Below are 23,952 nucleotides of genomic sequence, written 5' to 3'. Positions count from 1 at the left end.
AGCTGGGGTACGGGCTGTCCTACCATGGCCTCCTGAGCCTGAGTGCACACACGTGGGCCCTCTCATGTCGCAGGCAGGACCGGAGTCTGGGCACTCCTGCGTTCCTGGGCACCTCCTAGGTTCCCCCCACCTCCCTTGTGCAGGGATGAGGCGCAGCCCCAGGAAACCTAGCCTCCTTGTGTGTGGAGGCCCCGCCCACTGGCAGCAAGCTCCATAGGCCCACGGCCACGCCCGACCCTGAAGCCTGCCTGGATGGCTGGAGGCACAGGGATGGGAGGTCTCACTTGGCAGCACACACTCCCCAAGCCTCTGCTGGCAGCTCCCGGGAAGATGCACCTGGCTGCGCCTCGGCTGGCTCCCTCCCTCTGGTTGGGCATCACAAACCCAGTCCCACTTCTGACCCCTGTGTTCCTGGCCTCCACAGTGCGCTTAGGAGCGGGTGGGTCCCCCCTCAGCTTCTGTGTGCCATTCGCCCGCGGAGCCTGCCGGACCCCTGGCTCTAGGAGGCTGCCCAGCTGGTGCCGCCCACTGGCCCCAGGTGCTAGCTCGAGGCAGCGGCCAGCCTCAGGAGCACACCTGCGGGCATCTCCGGGCTACACAAACATTCTCCGAGGGAAGCTAGAGCCCCGGAAGCCAGCGTCCTCCTCTGGCTCGCCAGCTCACCGGCTCGTGCATACGCCATCCAGGTCTACTCTTTGAGCAATTTTAAAATACAGAATACATCACTGTTAGTTACAGTCACCATGTTGTAGAAGAGATCTCTTTTTTAAATTTTTTTTATTTAGTAAATATAAATTTCCAAAGTACAGTTTATGGATTACAGTGGCTTCCCCCCCCCCATAGTTTCTCTCCCACTTGCACCCCTCCCATCTCCCACTCCCTCGCCCATTCCATTCATATCAAGATTCATTTTCAATTCTCTTTATATACAGAAAATGGATTTAGTATATATATTAAGTAAAGATTGCATCAATTTGCACCCACACAGAAACACAAAGTGTAAAATACTGTTTCAGTACTAGTTATAGCATTACTTCACATTGGACAACACATTAAGGACAGATCCCACATGAGAAGTAAGTACACAGTGACTCCTGTTGTTGACTTAACAATTTGACACTCTTGTTTATGGCGTCAGTAATCTCCCTAGACTCTAGTCATGAGTTGCCAAAACTATGGAAGCCTTTTGAGTTCGCTGACGTCGATCTTATTCCAACAGGGTCATAGTCAAAGTGGAAGTTCTCTCCTCCCTTCAGAGAAAGGTACCTCCTTCTTTGATGGCCCTAGAACAGATCTCTTGAATTCCTTCCACCTAACTACAATTTTGTTTCCTTTGTTTAGTATCTTCCCATTATCTCCTTTGTAGAAGATGTGTTTATCTGCAGAGAACACTATTTGACAAATTAACACCTGTAACCAGGTGGAAAATACCACTTAAATTATGATGCCAACAGGAAAATGACAAACTCTCAATGAGCAGACAATAAAACACGTACAACTTAGATATATCATCAAAATATAACTATCAATAATGTTGTAAATTTATTAATAAAGTAGAACTTAGCACAATGCCAACAATTTCAAGGATGGCCATTAATACAAAATGACATTCTTATTTGTAGTCTTTATAGCCAGAGGAGGTTAGTTTTACATGATGTCTATATTCATTTATCTTTAAGGTTTCTCTATATTATTTTGCTTTCTTTGAGAGAGAGAAAGAGATGGAGAAAAAGAAAGAATGATAGGTATGGAAATAGATAGAGGGGCCAGAGGGGAAGAGATCTCCTATTCACTACTTTACTTCAACACCTACAAAAGCTGGCTTTGGGAATGGGTAAGAATCAAGATCCAAAAGCTCAACCCAAGCCATCCACATAAATAATAGTGACCCAGCCTCTGCATTGCTTACCACGCCTGTCAGGATCTACATTAATGAGAAGCTTGCGTCAAGAAATGAAGCCAAGAATTGAACTAGGAATTTCAGTGTGGGATATGGTCACTGAAATCACTATGCACTACCTGTGTCCAAGTTGTTCTTGAATAAACTACCAGTTAATGTAAGCTAGGTTAAAATTAGAATAAAATTTGAATCTTCTATTTTATTTTGGTTCAGAACTCTAAAAATATAACAGATATAATAAGGAAATATGTCAGAAAACCCTAGATTGTTTTTTTAAAACTTTCAAAGCATTCTTTTCAGGCCTTATGAGAATAATGTAGCACTTGGGAAGGAAGATGCAGCCCAGGAGCCCTGCACTTGAGGCCAAGATGGAGAAGACCTCCACGGCCACCATGACCTTCCCCTTGGTGCTGTGGTAGACAGGCAGGAATGTCACCCAGACACTGCAGAACACCAGCATGCTGAACGTCAGGAACTTGGCTTCATTGAACGTGTCAGGAAGATTCCTGGCTAGGAAAGCCAAGGTGAAGCTCGCCAGGGCCAAGGAGCCCAGGTAGCCCAGGACACAGTAGAAGGCAGTGACCGAGCCCTTGTTGCACACCAGGATGATGTGGCCATGCTCAGAGTGTGTATCTAACTCAATGAAGGGAGGAGAGATTCCCAACCAGATGCCACAGAGAGCCAGTTGGATCAGGAAGCAGATGGGAATGAGGGAGTTAGAAGCTCCTGATACCAGCAATCGCCTGACAGTTCTGCCAGGTTTTGTAAACTTGAAGGCCAGAATCACAGTGATGGTCTTAGCCAGCACGGTGGAAACAGCCACTGTGAACACAAGGCCAAATGTTATTTGCCGGAGGAGGCAAGTGGCTGTGTTGGGACGGCCAAGGAAGAGTAAGGAGCAGAGGAAGCACAGGAGGAGGGCGATGAGCAGGATGTAGCTGAGGGTCCTGTTATTGGCCTTGACGATGGGAGTGTCTCGGTGCTTCACAAAGACCCAGAGGACCGCAGCTGTGAGGACAGAGAAGCACAGAGCCATGCAGGCCAGAGCCATCCCTAGGGATTCCTCAAAGTCTAAGAATGTCACCAGCTTGGGGAGGCAGTGGTTTCTCTCCATGTTTGGGTACTCGTGATCTGCACACGGGATGCACTGCTCTGCATCTGAGGAAAAAGAGAGACTCAGGATTGATATTTAATTGTTGCCTTTTTCTGTCCAGGAAAGGGGTCACTTTTGCAATGCCACTTTGCGAACAGACTGCCTATGTCATATACCAAGATGCACTAGGGTAAGACTGCATTCGCAATCCAGGGAGAATGCTCTCTTCCTAGAATCAGCAGGTGCTCCTGGCTTTTGTCTCAGAGACATTCTGGGCACACACAAGCACGTATGCAATGAGCTATGAATTCCCATATGATGGTAATTTATTTTTGTTTCTTGTTTCATACACTTAGTGGGTGTTGCGCATCACTCTGATAAATTATTTGTTATAATCTTTACACCTGAAAAATCTATTCTTTCTCTGAAGTGTGAAAAATTAAGTGCCTTCTACTGCTTCATTAATGGTCATTAAATGATTATTTTTGAGCAATAAAAACTATTTTTGGGCTGGTGCTGTGGCTCAGCAAGTTAATGCCCTGGCCAGCACCCCATACGGGTGCTGGTTCTAGTCCCAGCTGCCCCTTGATCCAGCTCTCTGCTGCGCTCTGGGATAGCAGTAGAAGATGACCAAAGTCCTTGGGCCCCTGCTCCTGCCATGGGAGACCTGGTAGAAACTCCTGGCTTCTGGCTTCAGATCAGTGCAGCTCTGGCCATTGCATCCATCTGGGGAGTGAACCAGCATATATAAGATCTCTTTCTCTGTCTCTACCTGTCTCTATAACTCTGTTTTTCAAATAAATAAAATGATTATTTAAAAAACTATTATCTACTCTGTATTTTGAATAATGGAAGCATTTTCTAATTAGTGTTTGTCTACTTCACATAATTTGATATATTTGGCTTTCATAGGTAATTCCTTAAATGTTTATCTTGTGCAAAGACCCTTTTTAATGATGCCAAACTGCATCCCTTATTATTATACATTGTCTTCATATTTCACACTGCATATTGCTAAATATGGTACAAGAGTAATAAAACATTTCTGTATCAACTTGCACCTTCCCTATACATTGCATTTGTGTATGAAAATACATGGATTTGCTCATCTAAGGAAGCATAACTAAGCTTGGTGGTATGCTTTTTGCATGTATTGCCTAGATTTAAGCACAGTCCACTGGAAGAGCTCAGATTAGGTCTGCCTCTCTCAGAAATGGAGGGTAAAATAAGATGTCTTGTCGAATCAATAGCACAATTAAGCCCAAAAGGATGAGCGCCACCAGACACCAGTCTACACATAATGTGGTAGACATAGCGATCATAAAATGGATGTATGGAAATAACAAGTGAATATTTGTATTCATAGCAATGGTTCACTACAATCTCATTACAAATATTCTTGTTTTTTTTTATTTTTCGTTTTGTTTTTTGTTTGTTTTTGTTTACAAAGTACAACTTTTGGATTACAGTGGCTTTCTGCCCCCATAACCTCCCTCTCACCCGCAACCCTCCCATCTCCCACTCCCTCTCCCATCCCATTCCCAATCACGATTCATTTTGCGTTATTTATTCTTATTTTAAATTTTTATCAATGTAAAGAGAACAGATTTCATGTATTTTATAGAAACAACTCTAAGGTGGTAACCATACTTCTCTCCTTCCTTCCCTCCTGGAATACTCCTCCTTCCTTCCTTCCTTTTTTGTTTTCATTTAACTTTTACAATAATATAAATTCAATTGCTTTATAACCACTGACTTAATGCACCATTAGCCATAATATTCAAGAAGCAAAATGTAGAAACAGCACAGGGGTATAGAAAAGAGCTAAAAACATAATGAAATCCTAAGAAGTCATAGCAGATAACAGGGAATAGCAGTTTGGAAACCCCCCTTGTGCAATGGTTAAGATAAGTAAAACTGATGTGTACTGAGATAAGCAGGAATGCTGTATACTAAGATAAGTGAAATTACTGTAAACAAAAACCCCCTTCCTCTCTGTATTCACTTGCTTAAGATAATTTTGTGGTTTTTGCCTTTAAATACTGCCTGTAACCCTCGTCCAGTACTTCACTCTCTCAGGAGGGAGGGGTCCGTTTTGCGCAAAACATAAATAAAGCCGCCTCTTGCATTTGCAAAAAAAAAATCATAAGAAGTCAGTTTCATTCTTATACAATACTTTTTTGTAGTCTATATTAACTACTAAGTATCAGAGAAAACATATGATAATATTTATCTTTTGGGGACTGGATTATTTCACTAAGCATAATGTCTTCCATTGGCATCAATGTTGTTGCAAAAGACTGGATTTCATTCCTTCTTTTGGCTGAGTAGTATAATTATGACAGTGGAGTTATCAGTAGGAATGGATACGGTTTCTACCTGTCTGATTGGAAATGTCTCTGTCTGTGCAAAAAGTGCAAGTATAGCAGCAGACAGGTCTTCCTTCCTGTGGCACTTTCCTGAATCCTGGGCCACAGCTCTGGCTACACACAGATTGAGGAGTCTGAAAGGAAAAAATGGAAACATTCATCTTGATTATTGGCCACATTGATAGAATTTCAATGCTTAACCTCTCAAACAGAAAATATGACCTTCAGTTGAAGGTCATCTCTGTGTCTCCTCCGACCCCTGCCATGTCATCATTAGCTAGGTGGCTAACTTGGAGCTTCTGTGGTCATCAATGTACTTTGTCAACATGTACCAAATACTACAAATGTACTTAATCACTTTTATTTCACACATCACCAGCTAACATCCCCTGCCATTTATCTCTTATTGAACCACTATATCCAAAATATGTTTAATGTGGGTTTCTATGTGGCAATGATTCTGAAAACTAGAATGTCTGAGAAAAATTTGACCATGAACTCATACTTAGTTGATTAGAATATTTTACATCACAGATAAAAGGAACAAAAGACATGATACAGAGGCATACTACTGAGAGTAACCATGAAAAATTCAGGTCAACATAGAAATGGTTAGAATGTGTTATGAAACAATAACTGTGTTTAGTACATTTCTGATATTCTCCATTCAGGCAGGCCATTAATTTCAGAGATAAACACATCACTTGGGTGCAATGCATTGTTATATATAACTCTTGCAGAAAATATCATATTTTGGAAACATGACAAATTATTGTCACTATCTCAAGATGTTATGAAGAATAATTTGTGGAAGACTGAGTAGCATGCCAAATGGAAAAAAAGGAAATGCTATCTACAAAGAGGTGAATGATAAGTCAACCCATAATCCATTGTGTTCATCATGCATCACAACATAAAGACCTTCACCATATGTGATTAAGGCCTTCAGAATATATAGATATATTTAGGATTTATGTGTCTATACACTAATCTCTCTATTTCTTTTCATTTATAGCCTTTATTCTATTCACTAAACATCTACACAATATATACGCCCAAATTAAAAAATAAATCAGGGGCCAGTGCTGTGGCACATTAGGTTAATCCTCCACCTGTGGCACCAGTATCCCCTATGGACACTAGTTCTAGCCCTGGCTGCTCCTCTTCCAATACAGCTCTCTGATGTGGCCTGGGAAAGCAGTAGAAGATGGCCCGAGTCCTTGTGCCCCTGTACCCATATGGGAGACTGGATGGAATCACCTGGCTCCTGGCTTCAGATCAGCACAGCACCAGCCATTGCAGCCATTTGGGGAGTGTACGACTGGATGGAAGACATTTCTCTCTGTCTCTCCCTCTCACTGTCTATAACTCTACCTCTCAAAAAAATAAATAAAATTTTAAAAAATCAGTAGGTTATTCCAAGTTGCACATTCAACATGCATTACCTAAGAATATATAAGGATTACCTCTACATATATAAGAATATATAATATATATACCTATATATAGGATAACTTATATATTATATATATAGGATTACATACATACATATATATATATATAAAAGAATATATAAGGATTACCTACATATATAAGGATTACCATGCATTTGGAAGCCATGATGTGAACTGAGATTCTGATGCTTACATAAAGGCTTCATAATTAATCTACTCCCAAGATTCTACTCAGACCTCTATGTAGGTCTGTGGTATTGAAAGGGAACCATACCTCTTTGAATGCAATAGGCCATTCTATCATCTCTTCATTGATGACCAAAGCTTCATCATGTGAACTCTTAGAGAAAAACTTTCCAATGTTGACCATCAACCCAAGGCCCACAGGAAAATTCACAATATTCTGGATATCATATTGTACCACATCGTGCCTTGTTTCATGGAAGGATATGTCATTTCCAGCACTGTTCCTAAACTGGATTTTCTTCAGAAGTGGGTGAAGCTAGAGGACAAACATAATTGTAACAAGGACAGTATTCAAGTTACATGTGCTAGAGATGGGATTAAAATGGTGGAGAAGGGAGGGTGATGGCTGCTCTAGTCTAGGAGAAGATAGTGTAAGAAAAATAGAAAGACTGCAGGCTCAGGGAAGTGTTAGGAAGAAAACAGTAGAGGATCTACACAAATTGTAGGGACACAGTGGACCTATGTGGAGGGCCAGGACATGCACAACTCAGGACCACAGCAGCTGACCACAGCCTCTGCACCAGTGTTGGAGAGTGAGGTGAGACCAATCCGCAGCAGCCCAAGCCAGTGGTGAGAAGCTACAGGAAGAGCTTAGAGGGAATCCAGCTTGGAGCCTTATGGGGGATAGTGTACCTGCCAAACTACAGGAGAAAAAGCAAAGGTGGAGCACATTTTCTCTCTCCCCAATCACTCTGCAACTGTGTCTTGTAACAAGCTGATAGAGAGCAGGCATCGTCTTGAACATACTTAACAGCTGTGCCAGCAAACAGCCAAGCAGAGACTCCTGAGTCTGGTGAGGAGAACAGACAGGGGGCTGAGTGCTTATGACTGTGGGAGGCTTGTGTGCAGGATTGTGTTGTGTTCTTATCTGAGCTTCTTCTAGAGTTCAACAAAGTAATCTTAAAAGTCATATTTTAATGCTTTTTAAATTTGACATAAGCCTTGTTTTTTAGATATAGATTTTTCTAAAACTGAAGATTTCCAGTATTCCCTGTAGATCCAAAACAAGACAAACATATAAGAGGACTCAGCATGTGGATGAGACTTTGGGCAGTCACTGCTGGAGGCTCCACATGATCAGGGCTCCCTGGTGAGCTGGCCAAGGACATTGCTGGAGAATCTGAGCTTACACTGAGGACTGCACAGATCCTCTGTGTAGTCCTTGTGGCAGAGCAGACAAATAATATACACACTGGAGCTAGCACCCTGTAACTGGTCTGCTTTGAGTAGAGGAGCTCAGCTGAGTCTACACCAACAGACAAAAACAAACCTATCTGATCAAAAAAACAGAGAAAGAGATAGAGATTTACTATGCCAAATCTGGGTGTGTCACCTCAGATACATCCCTCACCCTGGAGCACTGAAAAGAGCTTCTTGGACATATCTACCACAAAGCTCTAGGGATTCCCTGAAAGCAGACACTCCATTAATCCACACATAGTCCAAAGAAGAAAGCCACCACAGTGATAAAACACAGAAACGACCTAGTATCTACACAAATGATGATCAACAAATGCACCCGTTCAAGAAACAGAATAAGGAAGACACTATCATGGCCACAAAAGAATACAACACTTCAATACTAGATTGTGAAGACAATGAGATTGAAGAAATCCCAGAAATGGAATTCAAGTTACAGGTTATAGAGTGGTGTACATGCACTAAGCAGTCACTTCCCAGGCTCATAATCCTCAGGGATTCTTCTTGGGAGAGACTTAGTTGGGTTTGGGTGGTCACCATCTCATGGGGCTCATGTGAAGGGAACTACTCTACCATTGCCTGAAGAAATGATGGGAAGTGATTTAATACAAACAGTAAATTACATTAGCTGGCTTAGGCATGCACTTTGCTGTATCTGGACCAGGAAGGAGGTTTAGTTGGGGCTTTAGAGAAGGTAAGCTTTGCACTTAAACATGGGTCTGTCATGGATGGATGTGCTAAAGGATGATTTTATTGATGGTAACCAGTGTGTTCTTACCTGAGCTTCTTCTAGGGTTCAACAAAGTAAACTTAAAAGTCAGAATATTAATGATTTTAAAATTTGACATAAGTCTAGTTTTTTAAAGATATACATTTTTCTAAAATTGAAGATTTCTAGCAGTCCCTGTAGATCCAAAATAAGACAAACATATTAGTCATATATGTTAAATTATGTATACTTAGAATTTTATACCTCACTAACGCTTAAAATTGATACCATGTGGGTTTCTCTCCACTCTGCTCTCCTATAGAATCTTAGTTGAGAATTTGATTAACTTTTTAAACTTTATCTCACGGTATATGACAAAAACCATGGAGTTCTACTTCTGTAAAAAAAAATGTGCAAATGTATTAGGGCTTCATGCCTGTCCTGTTCTGGAGGAGGTTTACCTGCCAAGGGAGAAGCTTAGGTTGAGCTGCATCTCCTGGAGATCCCATTTCCACTTTCTCTAGAAACATCTTGTGGAGGGCATGGGCCACTGCATACACAGCATTGTAGATGAAATAGCTAGAGTCAGATATGGTCATTATGTCGATGTCTCCTGGGGAAAACTCTAAGGAAGTGTTTGGTGGGCAGTCTCCTATTTCTCCACATAGAGACCCAGAAGGTAGGCAGGTGAAAATGTGAAACCATAGTTTAGTGAAGTAAAAGTCTTCTGGGTAGTGGGAAGGGTCCACTGTCTTGAGAAAATGTTTGAGGCCAGGGATTTCCCCCTTGTGTGGTGAAAATGAGAAGCCTCCATGGAAAGAGTGCAGTGCACGGTATGTCTCATGCACAACAATGTTCCACTTTGCTACCATGATCCACACCTTGCCCATGGTTAGAAAGTACTCTCCTGCAAAGTCCACACTGATGAGGCTCCTCACTTCACCATAGAGTACGTGCACATTTGCAGAAGAAAGGCTGATCCCAGTCATGAAAGTGATATCAGTGGAGGCATACAGTCTCTTAGTGGCAGGGAGCTTGTGTATAAAAGCCACACAGAGACCTTTCTTTACCATCTCTGCCTCAAAGTACTGAAGAAACTGCTCTCCCTTCATATCATCAGATACAAAGAGCGCCACCCAAGTCCAGCCAAAATGCAGCAACAAGGAGATCATTCCATGGGCCACAGAGCTGTCGCTGGTGGCCATCTGATAGAGTGACGGAAATTGGTCTTTATCATTTAGCAGAGGATCGAAAGGGCCATAGGTGATCTGAAAGCCAAAATAGTCATGACTGTCAATTATCTTTGTTGGGGTGAGGCTGAGATATTCTCTCTAAGGGAGGCCTTTGAAGAGAATGTCACAGGGTACAAAAAAATATTGCTTAGAGATAGCTGAATTCTGTTATTCTGCACCCATAGAATACCATGCTTCTCATGCCCTTAGCTTTTGGAAGAAAGGTGATAGCATGAACATGTGTCATATCCCTATTTTCTCTTCACATCCTGCAGTGCAAACTGGGAATGCATCAATTTTGAATGCAATACCACCAAGATAATATCCTGCTCTGTGTCACCCAATGTGGGATAGAACCCATGTGGCATGTAAACCATGACAAAGTTTGTATGGATTTCCTAATTCACTGGATTTCATTTCTTTTCACAACATCACATAACTTGTCATGAAAATCACAATTACTCACTCTGATTGTTGGTGAAATAATTTTTCCAGCTTAGAATCTTCTTATGCAACTGAAGTCTTTTTTTTTTGCAGTAATGGGCCCTTATTGCTGATGGTGTGTACTGGGTCTTTCATAAATCAATGATTTGCTAATGCAGATCCTGGGAGGCAGCTGTAATGTCTTGATTAATTGAAATAATTCACCCTCATGGAAGACCTGAACAGAATTCCTAGACCCAGGGCCTGCAATTGCCAGACTCCCAGCACATTAGTGAGTGTACCAATGAATGGAAGACCTCTGTTATGTCTCTTTCTGCCTCTCAAACCAAAATGTTAGGAAAAACAATCTGCGATATCAGGAATTGTAAATAGAACACTCAGTGAGATTCTTCTGAAGGAATCTTTCAGTGCAGGTGAGTGAGTGAGGTTTGGATGATGGAGTCCAGGAACACCCATCTCATTGGAACTGAGCCTCGAACACTCTTAGCAAACTTAGGGAAGGCATGGTCCTCTGTGATGTCCCAAAGGAAAAGCAAATTTCCAGGTTTTTAAATCCCCACATCTACATTATCACCTGTGGATGCCATCTAGGACAGGACACTTCTTGGTCTGTGGAAATTTCCTTTGAGACACTGAGCTGTGAGTACAATGAAGTCAATAAACCCAATGGTAGGGATGGATATATTGGCCCTAGGTAGGAATCTGAGTGGAGACCCTCAGCATTCACTGCCACTTCCCTTTCTTCCTGCTCCCTCTCTCTGTTAATAATTTCACAGCACAGGGTTTTCCCACTTAAAATCATGGTGGGATATATATTCTTGGTTTCTACATTGCCTTTTCAACACGGCTGAGAGAATGGTGTTAGGAAAGACTTAAATATTCTCTGAAATTGACAATATACATACCTGTGGGGTTTTGTAGAGCTCCAAAAGGGTTCCAATTTCAGCAGAAAATGTTGCTGTGGTTCCTGCAATGATGGCGACTGATTTGTCTTGTTTTTTGCAGCTGAAGTTAGGGACAAATATACCCTGTCCTGAGAGCCAGTGCAGAGTGCTCCACAAGGTGAACTGATCACTGGGGAAACCATTGTAGAATTGGTAACCCAGGGACATGTTGGGGAGTAGGTGGGGATTCTTATTGATCTCCTGGATGGCAAAGTGAAAGGCCAGGACATGTTGGTAGTTCTTCCACAACCACCTATGAAGAGGTCATATTTGTGAAAGGAGTGAGTTCTTCAGTGCAGATGTGGGAAAGAAGCAATCTGCCTATGAACTTTTTAGACAAGCCTTGATGTACCTCAATATGGAATCTGAGTCTTACTCAGAGACAGAAATCAAGATGCAGTTTTTGTTTTCTGTTAGTTCTGAAAGAGTTTAAATGGCAACTGATTTGCCAATTGTTTAAATATTATCCCCTCTGAACACATTCACCTGTATTCATTTTTCATGTGCCATTTCTGCAATTTTCTGCTCTGATGTATCAACTCTTGTAAAAGAAGCCTTGTTAAATTATATTTACTTTGGAGGTCGGCGCTGTGGTGTAGTGAGTAGAGCCGCTGCCTATAGTGCTGACATTCCATATGGATGCCAGTTCAAGTCCCAGCTGCTCCTCTTCCAACCCAGCTCTCTGCTATGGCCTGCGAAGGCAGTGGAGGATGACCCAAGTCCTTGGGCCCTGGCACCCATGTGGGAGACCCAGAGGAATCTCCTGTCTCCTGAATTCAGATGAGCACAGCTCTGGCCTTTGCAGCCAGTTGAGGAGTGAACCAGCAGTTGGAAGACCTCTCTTTCTCTCTCTCTCTCTCTCTCTCTCTCTCTCTCTCTCTGCCTCTCCTTTTCTCTCTGTGTAGCTCTGCTTTTCAAATAAATTAATTAATATTTTTAAATTATATTTATTTTAAAAATAAGCACTTGATTTGGGATTTCTTCTTTTTCCTGTTTTATTATTAATATGAAGAGAACTGATTTTGTGTATTTCTAAGAAACAGTTCTAAGAATATGACACTTCTCTCCCTGCCTCTTCCTTTATTCCTTTCAATTTTTAATTTTAATTTTTAACAACAAACTTTCAATTCACTTTATAATCACTAAATATAGTGATTATTTATATTTATAATTCAACAAGTAAAAATAATAGATTTAGGGCTTCTAAGTGATATAAACCCAAATTATATCACTTTGTTGTCCTTTCTCCTCTTCACTGAACTTTCTTAACATTTCACATTGAACATTCTTTTCATTTTTTGCGAAAAAATATGACTTCCTGGAAATTGTTCTGAACTTTCTCTAATTTATATATTTCATCCATAATTTGATTCATATGAAAAATCTCACTTCTTAATAAGGTATATGTGACTGGAGGTTTGCATTGATTCTTATGTTTCAATGTGGGGATTAGTACTAATATATAATTTCACTTTATTTTAAATATTTATGAAGCATTTTTGTACCGTTCCCCAAAGGCATAGTTTTACATTGAGGATAAATGAGTTTACATGTTGTGTCACAAAATGTTGTGTGCATTATTCTTATATATGAAACTCAGAGTTTTCTTCTGTTGTCTAAACAAAAGTTCCCTTTATGGAAACATTTAATCAAACACATTTTAGCTCATATACAGAACTTATTTGTTATACCTGAAGTAGATCCAACACAAAAATTAGGCTTTGAAGACCTGCCCAATGCTTACATTATTTTAAATGATAAATTAAGAGCATTAATGAAACTTTTTTTTACTTTTCATTATTTTACCTTATTGCTATTATTTTCCTTTTTGAAACGAATTTTTATTCACCCTGGAGCTATTTGTAGTACTTGCTATCAGAAGAAATATGACTAGCTGAATTCTTTGTTTCCTGATGTAAAATGGGGAGTATTAAGTTCCAGACAAAGCTATAACCTGGTAGAAAACCTTCAGAGATCATAAGCATCAAAGCTACATGTATTGGGGCCAGCACTTTGGGATAGTAGGTAAAGTGCTGCCTGCAGTGCCGGCCTCCCATATGGGTGCCAGTTTGAGTCCTAGCTGCTCCACTTCTGATCCAGCTCTCTGCTATGGCCTGTGAAATCAGTGGAGAATGGCACAAGTCCTTGGGGCCCTGCACCCATGTGGGAGACATAGAATAAGCTCCTGGCTCCTGGCTTTGGGTTGGTGCAGCTCTGGCCATTGCAGCCATCTGGTGAGTGAACCTGCAGATGGAAGGCGCTCTCTCTCTCTCTCTCTCTCTCTCTCTCTCTCTGCCTCTGCCCCTAACTCTGCCTTTCAAAAAAATAAATAAATATTTAAATAAAAAAGGAAAGAAATCATGTTTTTTAAAAAAAAGTGATGGGGGCTGTGCTGTGGTGCAGCAGGTTATCACCCTGGCCTGAAGCACCTGCATCCCATATAGGAGCCAGTTTGAGACCCAGCTCTCCACTTCCTATTCTGCTCTGTGCTATGGTCTGGGAAAGCAGTAGAGCATATCCCAGGTCCTTGGGTCCCTGTATGGGAGACCCGCAGGAAGCTCCTGCCTCCTGGCTTTGGACCCCTGCAGCTCCAGCCATTGTGGCCAATTGGGGAGTGAACCATCGGATGGAAGTCCTCTCCCCCCTTCCTCATTTTCTCTTTCTCTCTTTCTCTCCATTTCCTCTCTCTGTGTAACTCTGACTTTCAAATAAATGAATACATCTTCAAAAAAAAGGTGACATGTGTAGATATAATTTCCTACATGGCACCAAAGCCCATAAAGAGGTTGCTCTACCAGGACTAATCTTTCCAACACTAGATAATAAAGTGAAGAATTCTCTAATCAATAATCCTGGCATATACGAAGAGGTATTCAGAATATAAGAAATAATGTTCAAGATGGCTAGAGAGGGCCAACATTTGCTCCATGGTAGGGAAAAAAAACAGAACAACAAAGGGAGGACCACATTTCCAAGAGGTTGAGTGAAAACTCAGGGCATCAGGCCTGGAGTTATGCTCCCTCACATACAATCTCAGGAAATTCTCTTTTGCTTTTGTGTGTTGGAGCCAACTGGCAGTAGCCAATACAGAATCCCAGAAAACCAGAATTTAGGAAGTCCCCTTCTGCATCTCTTACCACTTGGTGCTTGATGGCCAAGCCACAAGATCTGGGCCTCAGTTGTACCTAGTAGCACCAGAACTGCAACTATTGCTAAGTACTGGGAGTACCTTGCTTTCCCTGTGGGACCTGGGAAATGCTCTATTTCCATTGCACTGATGGAAGTCCTTGGCTGACAATGTGTAATCCTCACCACAGCCTACACTTTTACTCTGGAACCTATGAAAGATATCCTTCCTGCTCAGCAGCTCCAGTACTGAGACTACTAGCACTATAGTTCTTAGATCACCTCTAAACAGCCTGCAGGACCAGGCTAAATTCTGCCTGCATTTAACTACATGGTCCCCTTCAAATTCACCAGTGCTAGAAGTGGACCTTTTGGTGCTATAAGCCCCACTATTACTCACAGACTCCCAGAAAATATAGGAAAAGTCTACTCACATCACCCAATTACAGGGACACAGCTATTGGTGCCAAGTTCCAGCACGCCTGGGACAAAGGAGAGACATATATGTCTCTCCCAATCTAAAAATGTAGCTACTGACATCACAAATCCTACTGCAATTCACAGCTAACTCTGGGGCCTGAAGGCAGACACATTTGGAAGCTCACATCCACCACAAAGTCTTACCAGTACCCCCATGAACTGCTGCAGCCTGGACAACTATGGGATTCATAGACACTGCTGACATTGTTCATAGCTGAAGAGACCACTTAGAGATTACAATCCTGGGCTCACGAAGAACCAAAGTCAGAGTAACCACACAGCTGACATTCCACATTCCATATAAACAAAAAAGTCTTTTGCAATGAAAGTTACTTCACAAAGAAGAAGGAACTGTTCTATCACATGCACAGATGTCAATGTGAGGACCCAATAGAAAGTAAAGAAGCATGATAGCTCCAAAAGAATATAATAGTTCTACAGAAATAGGTACTGCCTTGAAGGAAACCTATGAAGGCCTCAAAAAGAATTCAAAGTAATGATCCTAACCAAACTCAGTGAGATACTAGGGAACACAGATGATCAGTTCAGCACAGAAATCAATGAATGGTATGAATGAGAACTCCAACAGAGAGAGAGAGGAATCATTAAAAAGAATTAATCAAAATCTTTGGAGCTGAAAAAATTAAACCAATGAATTAAATACAGTTTAGATCTTCAACAACAGATAAACCAAGACAGAGGGGAAAAAAACTGCTGTTCTTGAGAGTAGATTTTTGAAATGATACAGTCTGGTAAAATAAATGAAAAGACCAGTGTGATATGTAGGATATCAATAAGTAAACGAACACTTGTTGTTACAGGAATAATTGAAGAAAAAGGCCATGGATAACTTCCTGAATGACATAATAACTGGAAGATCCCTAGGTCTTGAAAGAGATATAAACATCCAGACGTTCAACCTTGAACAGACTCAACTAATAAAGACATTCCACAAGGAATGTTGCAGTCAAATTGTCAAAAGCTAATATTAGGGGACCAATGCTGTGGCCCAGAGGGTTAAATCCCTGACCTGATGCACTGGAATCTCAAATGGGTGCTGGTTCTAGTCCTAGCTGCTCCTCTTCTGATCCATCTCTCTGCAATGGCTTGGGAAAGAAGTAGAAGATGGCCCAAGTGCTTGGGCCCCTGCACCCACATGGGAGACCCAGAAGAAGCTCCTGGCTCCTGGCTCCTGGCTTCGGATAGGCACAGCTCTGGCTGTTGCAGCCATCTGGAGAGTGAACCAGTGGATGGAAGACCTCTCTCTCTGTCTCTAACTCTCTATGTAACTCTGTCTTTCAAAAAATTAAATAAATCTTTTTAAAAAATTAGTAATAATGAGAGGACCCAAAAGAGTGAAACAAAAGCATTAAGGTTCACTTAGGTTATTAGCAAACTTCTCAGCAAAAACTCCAGACCAGAAGAGAATGGAATGCTACATTCAAGGTCTAGGGAAACAAAATTTCACCCAAAAATAGTATATCCAGTGAGCTACCCCTTCAAAGTGAATCAGAAATAAAATCTTTCCCAGACAAGTGAAACTGAGACAATTCATCATCACTAGATAAGCACGACAACAAATTCTGAAGGGAGTCCTGTATTAGAACTAACGGATCATAATAATCATCATGGAAACACATTATAATGCAAAATTCAGTAATAGAGCAAATTTATGAGAGAAAGAGCAAATCAAAACTTATCATGACAGAAAGGTACCAAAACACAAAGCTAAATAATGAGAGGCACAGAGATTTTATAAAACAGGAAGTAAAACATCAACCAAACCACATCAGTTAGTTCTTACCTCTCAATATTAACTTTGAATGTAAGTGGATTTTATTCTCCAGTCAAAAAATACAGACTAACTGAATGGATAAGAAACTATACTCAGGGATGGCACTGTGGTGCAATAGGTTAATCCTCCACCTGCGGCTCCGGCATCCCCTACAGGTGCCGGTTCTAGTCCAGGCTGCTCCTCTGTCAATCCACCTCTCTGCTATGGCCTGGGAAAGCCACACAAGATGGCCCAAGGCCTTGGGCCCCCGCACTCACAGGAAAAAGCTCCTGGCTTTGGATCAATGCAGCTATAGCTGTTGCGGCCATTTAGGAAGTGAACCAATGGAAGGAAGACCTTTCTCTCTGTCTCTTTTTCTGTCTGTAACTCTACCTTCCAAATAAATAAATAAAATCTTTAAAAAAGAAACTATACTCAACCCTACATTACTCATTAGAAACTCACTTCACATGTAAAGATACACATTCACTGAGAGTAAAGAGTTGAAAAAGATATTAGATACAAATAGAAAGAAAAAATGATCATGAGTACATGTACTCATATCAGGTAAAAACATTTCAATCCAGAAATTAAAAAAGAGACAAAGAAGATTATATATTAATAAGAGGATTCATTCAGCAAGAAGACATAACAATACATATATATGTATATATACAATAAAAACCCAAATATATAAGGCAAATATTACTATAAATAAATGGATAGATTGCAATACAATAATAGTGATGCACTTCAATATCTCACTGTCATCAATGGACACATCATCTAGCCAGAAACTCCACAAAGGTATTTAAAAGAGGCAGACCATGGAGCAAATGAATAACACAGGCATTGACGGAACATTTTAATTAAATACCACAAGAATACACATTCTCCTCATTAGCACACCAAACACTATCCAGGATAAACCACACATTGGGTGACAATCGGTTCTGTTTACATATACAACACTTTCTTCATCTACTCTTCGTTACTATTATGGATTGAGCTTCAATAAACATTAGAATTCATGTATCACTTTTGTAGGCCGACTAAGCCAGACACAGAATGACAAATAACACATTTTCTCTCATATGTGAAAGTTAATATATGCAGAGTATAAAAAAATGTATGTATGTCATATTGTTTGGTGTATAAGAGTTATAAATATCGACTTCTCTGAATTATACCATCTATATGACATAGCCTTATTTCCTCAGTTTATGATCATTTTCATGAGTCCCACATCATGTCATATTAATATACTGGCTTTAATAAATATAGTATGTGTACATATATAATATCTATATATAAAATGAATTTGGCAATTGGTAAAAATTATTAAATCTAAAAAATTAATTATAGTTTTTAAAAATATCTTGAAGCAAAAAATGAAAACACAGCTTGTCAAATATATTTATTCTACCAAAAATAGAATTAAGAAATTTCAGAAATAAATGTATACATTAAAATATAGAAAGATTTCAGATAAAACAATATAACAATGTATTTTCAAGGACTTAAAAAGCAAGAACAAACCAAACTCTAAATTAGAAGGAGATGAGAAATGACAGGGATCTGAACAAAAATAAATAAATTGAAACTAAAAAAATGCAAAAGATCAAGAAAACAAAAAACTGGTACTATGTACAGATAAACGAAATAGACAAAACTTTATTCAGGACAACAAAGGAAAGAGAGGAAAAACTCAAATAAAATTAGGTATGAAAAGGGAAACATCATAACTGATACCACAGAAACACAGAGAACCATGAAAAACTATTACAAACCACTCTATGTAAGCAAAATAGAAAACTTTACAGAAATGGAGAGGATCCTAGATATACAACTTGTCAAAATTACATCAAGAAGATATATAGGGAGTTGGCACTGTGGTGTAGCAGGTAAGGTTATCAACTGCAGTGCCAGCATCCCATATGGGCAGTGAATTGAGTCCTGGCTGCTCCACTTCCATTAAGCTCTCTGCTATGGCCTGGGAAATCAGTGGAAGATGGCCCAAGTGCTTGGGCCCCTGCACCAGAATAGAAGACCTGGAAGAAGCTCCTGGCCCCTGGCTTCAGATTGGCACAGCTCCAGCCATTGCAGCCATCTGGGGAGTGAACCAAGAGATGGAAGACCTCTCTGCCTCTCTCTGTAACTCTGCCTTTCAAATAAATGAATAAATAAATGTTTTTAAAGAAGATATATAAACCTAACAGATTGTTAAACAAGTAATAACAACTAAAGCAGTAATGAAAAATCCCATCAAAGAAAAATCCAGGACCCAATGGCTTCAAAACTGAATTCTATAGGATAGTTAAAGAAGAAATAACTCTGATTCTTCTCAACTGTTCCAAAATATTGTAAAGGATGAAACTCTACCAGCATCACTCTGATACCAAAATGAAACACAGATATAACAGAAAAAAAAGACCTACTGATCAATATACTTAAAAAACACAAGCACAAAAATTTCCAACAAAATGTTAGCAAGCTGAATCCAACACTACAACAAAATACCATAAATTGTGATCAAGTGAGATTTAACCCAAGAATGCCAACTGGATTTAACATTCACAGATCACATATTGTTGTAAATCACATCAACAGAATGAAAAAAAAATCTCAATGATCATTTAAATAGATGCAGTAGATGCAGAAAAATATTTGATAATATTCAACATTCATTCACAGTTTTTTTAAAAACTCTTAACAAACTAGATACAGGAATAACATACATCAAAATTGCAATGGCTCTACATTTAAAAAATAGCCAATATCATATTGAATGGGGAAAATCTGAAATCATTTTCCCTCAAACCTGGAAGAAGAAAATGACTTTCAGTTTCAGCACTCTTAATCAATATAGTATCAGAAACAGCAGCAACAGAATAGGAAAATGAGAAAGAAATAAAGAACATCAGAATTGGAAAGAAAAAAGTCAAATGTCCATGTTAGCAGATGTCATGAGAAAAAAAAAACTACTCCACCAATAATCTATTAGAATTGATAAACCAATTCAGTTAATTGAAAATGGATGTTAGTGGAGAATGTAACTGGGAATGGGGAAGTGAAGAGGAGGAGGGGTGGGAGTGTGGGTGGGAGGGCGTGTATGGTGGGCAGAATCACTATATTCCTAAAGTTGAAATTTATCAAATGCATAAAGTTTATAATCCATAAATAAAAAAGTTTCTTTGAAAAAGAATAAAATAATGGTTCTCACTTAGGGAAAAAAAAACACTGCTTGGGATTCCTGCAACCAATAGTAGAGTGCCAGTGTTTGAGCTATGGTCTGCTTCTGATTGCAGCTACCTGCTAATGCACACGCTGGGACACAGCAGTGATAGCTCAAATACTTGGGTCTCTGCCATCCTGGATTGAATTCTGAGCTTCTGTGGCCTGGCCCAGCCAGGCTGTTGCTTGCATTTGAGAAGTAAACCAGTAGATGGAAGATATCACTTTCTCTCCTGTCTCTGTTTCTCTGCCTTTCAAAGAAAATGAAAATAAATAAAAATAATAAATAATAATTTTAAAAAGAAAGAAATCTCATTCATAGTAGCTTCAAAAATTAAATATTTGGGAATAAATTAACTTGAAAAGGTAAAGTTATCTAGAATGAAAATAATACTGAAATTTATTAAACATTTCTGAGAGGCATCATTACAAACACACAAAAAAATGGAAGGATGTCTCTTGTTCATGGATTGGAACAATTAGCTGTGTTAAAATGCTATCTAAAGATTCATTGCAATCCCCATTAAAATTCTAGTCACTGAAAAAAGTAAAAGAGGAACAAGAAAGAAAGGAAGAAAAAAAAAGAAACAAAGATATTATGATGATAACAGTATACTATGCACTGCTATAAGCTCTTCCATGGATAAAATGTGAAAATAATATGCACTCAAAAACCCAGTCAAAAAGATCACAAAGACATGAATCAGTTTACAGAAAATGTCCAGAATAGACAGCTCCACAGAGACCAAGGATGGATTAGTGTTATCCAGTGCAGGAGGGAAGGTCAGAGGGATGGTAACGCACTGAAAATAGGTATTTAGATTTTGAAGGGGAGATGAAAGTCTCCTAGTTAACAAGCAAGTATTTGGCAATAAGCACTGAAAGTTTTATCAAACAGCATACCTCGTGTCCTATTAATTAGCCCAATTATCTGAGTAAGAAAAAATTGTAAGCTTTATTAACTAAAAATGATCATTATATATTACTCATAATCACACACAATTAGTGATTTCCTAAATATACACATTGAGTAAACAGGTGTGCATTATTAACATAAAATAAAACTTGGTTGGCATGGAAACAGTAACAATATCCATCAGTTACAGGTAAATACATTCATGATATATTTTTAGGTATGGAAGCGTAATTGAGGAGAAACTGAGTCTGTCTGCCTAAAACAGGGCTTACCTTGGTTGAGGCCTAGAACATTCTAGGACACAACAAAGACATGATGGTTGGCACTCTTCAGCACACAGGGAGGATGGCCAGACATGTTTTGGGCTGGAGGACATAAGGCAGAGTGCAAAAATTTTGGCCTCTAAATTGGTGACATAAACAGAACTATCCTCTGGGACTCATGAACAAGGCAGGTCCTCACTTTCCCTACACAGAGCCCCACCACTGGCTGAATGCAAACAGAAATCAGCTGCCACCTAAGCAGAGAATCTACAAGCATGAAATATTTTCCATCACAAGCACTATTTCACATTGGGACTAGAAGAAAATACAAAGAGGTAAGGAAACTCAAAGTGAAACACCGAAAAAGAATAGAAGTATTTAACAGTACACGTTAGAAGTAATTACAAGGTGTTATTCTGACCCAAAGATCAGCACCCTCACTTTCTCACTAGCACAGCACAACCTGTGGAGGTAATAAGTGCTATACACCAGAAAGAACTGACAAGGACAGACTCACATCATTTAAACAAATTGCACATTGCAAAACTCTCCTAACACATGAGCATGTGGATCTCTGGGGCAATTGAGAAGCAAACTCCTCTGCTGGCACCAACAAGGTGTGTAGACACAGGCCTTTTACTAAGCCCCTCCTTAAGCACAAATGCAGTGACTGAGTTACCAGAAAGACACACCACTGATGCAAAGCTCAGAATTCACACAGTGTCTGCATTGTTCCTGGAGAAGAAAATGTCAGATTCCAAGTAGAAGTCATTAAACATGTATGGGAGATTATTTCCCTTGCTTCTGATGTTCAGGATCAGGGTCCAAATGCCTCCAGTGTAGTAGGATTTAATTATTGATCTGTGAGGGTACAGAGTCTGCCTCATGGCTTCAAGTCACAGGCAAAATCAGTGTCGCCCCTGTCAGCAATTGCTACCTAGACTGAGGCCCTCCCTACATTGGCCTCGGGACATAGTCTTAGGACTCCTGTGTGCTTCCTCCACAGGTGCTGGCAATAGGGAACCTGAGGTCCCAACCATCTCACTGACTCCAAGAACCCCAGGGCTTAATTACAGATACCTGGCCAATGGAGTAGGCACAAAAATCGTGATGCCTCTCTTATGTCTCTGAAGGAGTCAAAAAGCAAATGGAAATGAAAGGTAGTGAAATGTTAAAGAAAGGAGAGGACCTTAGCTTTCATGGAACTGTGTTTCTGCCATTCTGTGCAGAATTGTCAGAACTCTCGAGAGGTATTGAAAACATGCAGACATGAGCATATACTCAAATACAGGCATAACAATACTTAACAGATATAGAATATCTAAAATATAATGGATAATATTGAAATTGACATTTTGAGATTTGATGGTTATTTACAGCCCTTGGATTACTGTTGAGGAACAGTGTTTTTTCCCTCATATTGTTTGCTTACTGTAGGGTTAATCTTATGAGGAAAAAGTAAATTGAAAATAGATTTGTAAAATTAGGAGTAGGAATAGGAAAGGGAAGAGGAAGAAGGGTGAGAGCACAGAGGGTAGGGAAGGATTATTATTCCTGATACTGTATATATGAAAGCAATGAAATATGTGTACCTTAAATAAAACTTAAAAAACACACATACACACACCTTGAACTTACCAAGATGCCACCACTTTATACTCAGGCTCGAGTAAAAAGGATAACCGGATCATGTCTCTTTCTGGTTCCATGTAGTACAGGGGAAAAAACACTCCCAGCAATAGGTCTCCATCTCTGAAGACACTTGGCTTCAGATACTCATGGCAGTTCTCATCAATCCTGTCCTGTGAATTAGATAAAGCCTGCAGGAGCAGGTAGAGAAAAATCAGAGGCAATGACATGTCACTGTCTCCCCAAACTATAGTGAGAGCCCTGAGTCTCAGCTGAGAGGAGGAGACACAGGGCTGGATCAGGTGTGAGTGCTCACAATCAGCAGTGACAATGGAGCTCTGTGTAGAGCACAGCTGACTCCAGGTATTGATGTGTGCCCTCTGCCTGTAGGAACCTGTGTGCCAGTCTGGTGAGCAGAACGCAGAGTTCTAAGGAAGACACAGTGCTGAGACCTGGCTGTGAGTGTCCTGTGATCAGAGCTGCTCTGGCTTCTCTATATTTTCAATGCTTCCCATTTGTCTCATCCAAAAACTCAGGGGATCTACCTGCCTAAGGCTCTGCACCTGTTGCCCTCCATTATGGGGGGAAACATTTGGAAAAACATGTTTTGCATTTGTCTACCTCCCTTGCCTCAAGGGTTGCATCATAGTCTAGAAAGACTTTGCCATCATGGCATCCTGGGATGGCAGCCCTGTTAAACAGTGTGCTCAATGGCCAGGGATTTGCAAGGGTTAGAAAGAGTTGGTGTTGGAATGACCAAAACATCCAGCTGCATCTTCCCACATGATGCTGCAGACAGAAGGTGAAGGGCTGACATCAGTCATGGATGACTCTTTGGACACCACAGATATCCTTGTCATTAACATGTCTGATGTCAATTCCAAGGCCACAGTATCCGGATACAAAAAAAGTGGGCTTCCTGATTAATAAGTGAATAAG

At 40.2% G+C, this 23,952-nt stretch overlaps 1 protein-coding gene across 1 annotated transcript; it reads right to left on the bottom strand.

Moving 5' to 3' along the window:
• Window positions 1-2,150: 2,150 nt before the first annotated feature.
• LOC133749962 (vomeronasal type-2 receptor 116-like) lies at window positions 2,151-23,243 on the bottom strand. The gene is made up of 6 exons (XM_062179331.1): window positions 23,023-23,243; window positions 11,553-11,844; window positions 9,433-10,239; window positions 7,091-7,318; window positions 5,373-5,496; window positions 2,151-3,058 (listed from the first exon to the last, which is right to left on the bottom strand). Exons 1-6 carry the CDS (start codon window positions 23,241-23,243, stop codon window positions 2,151-2,153), a joined length of 2,580 nt encoding a protein of 859 aa, XP_062035315.1.
• Between the last annotated feature and the right edge of the window lie 709 nt (window positions 23,244-23,952).

Source organism: Lepus europaeus, chromosome 20 (genome assembly GCF_033115175.1).
Source record: "Lepus europaeus isolate LE1 chromosome 20, mLepTim1.pri, whole genome shotgun sequence".
In the NCBI taxonomy this organism is placed as follows: Eukaryota; Metazoa; Chordata; class Mammalia; order Lagomorpha; family Leporidae; genus Lepus; species Lepus europaeus.
The sequence above is the reverse complement of the archived record's forward strand: the minus strand, read 5'-3'. Positions and strand labels throughout refer to the sequence as shown.

Coding starts and splice junctions, on each gene's coding strand:
- LOC133749962 (XM_062179331.1), bottom strand. CDS start 23,243: ATGTCATTGCCTCTGATTTTTCTCTACCTGCTCCTGCAGGCTTTATCT. Junction 11,845..23,022: donor TATAAAGTGGTGGCATCTTG/GTAAGTTCAAGG, acceptor ACCTCTTCATAG/GTGGTTGTGGAAGAACTACC. Junction 3,059..5,372: donor AGACATTTCCAATCAGACAG/GTAGAAACCGTA, acceptor CTTTTTCCTCAG/ATGCAGAGCAGTGCATCCCG.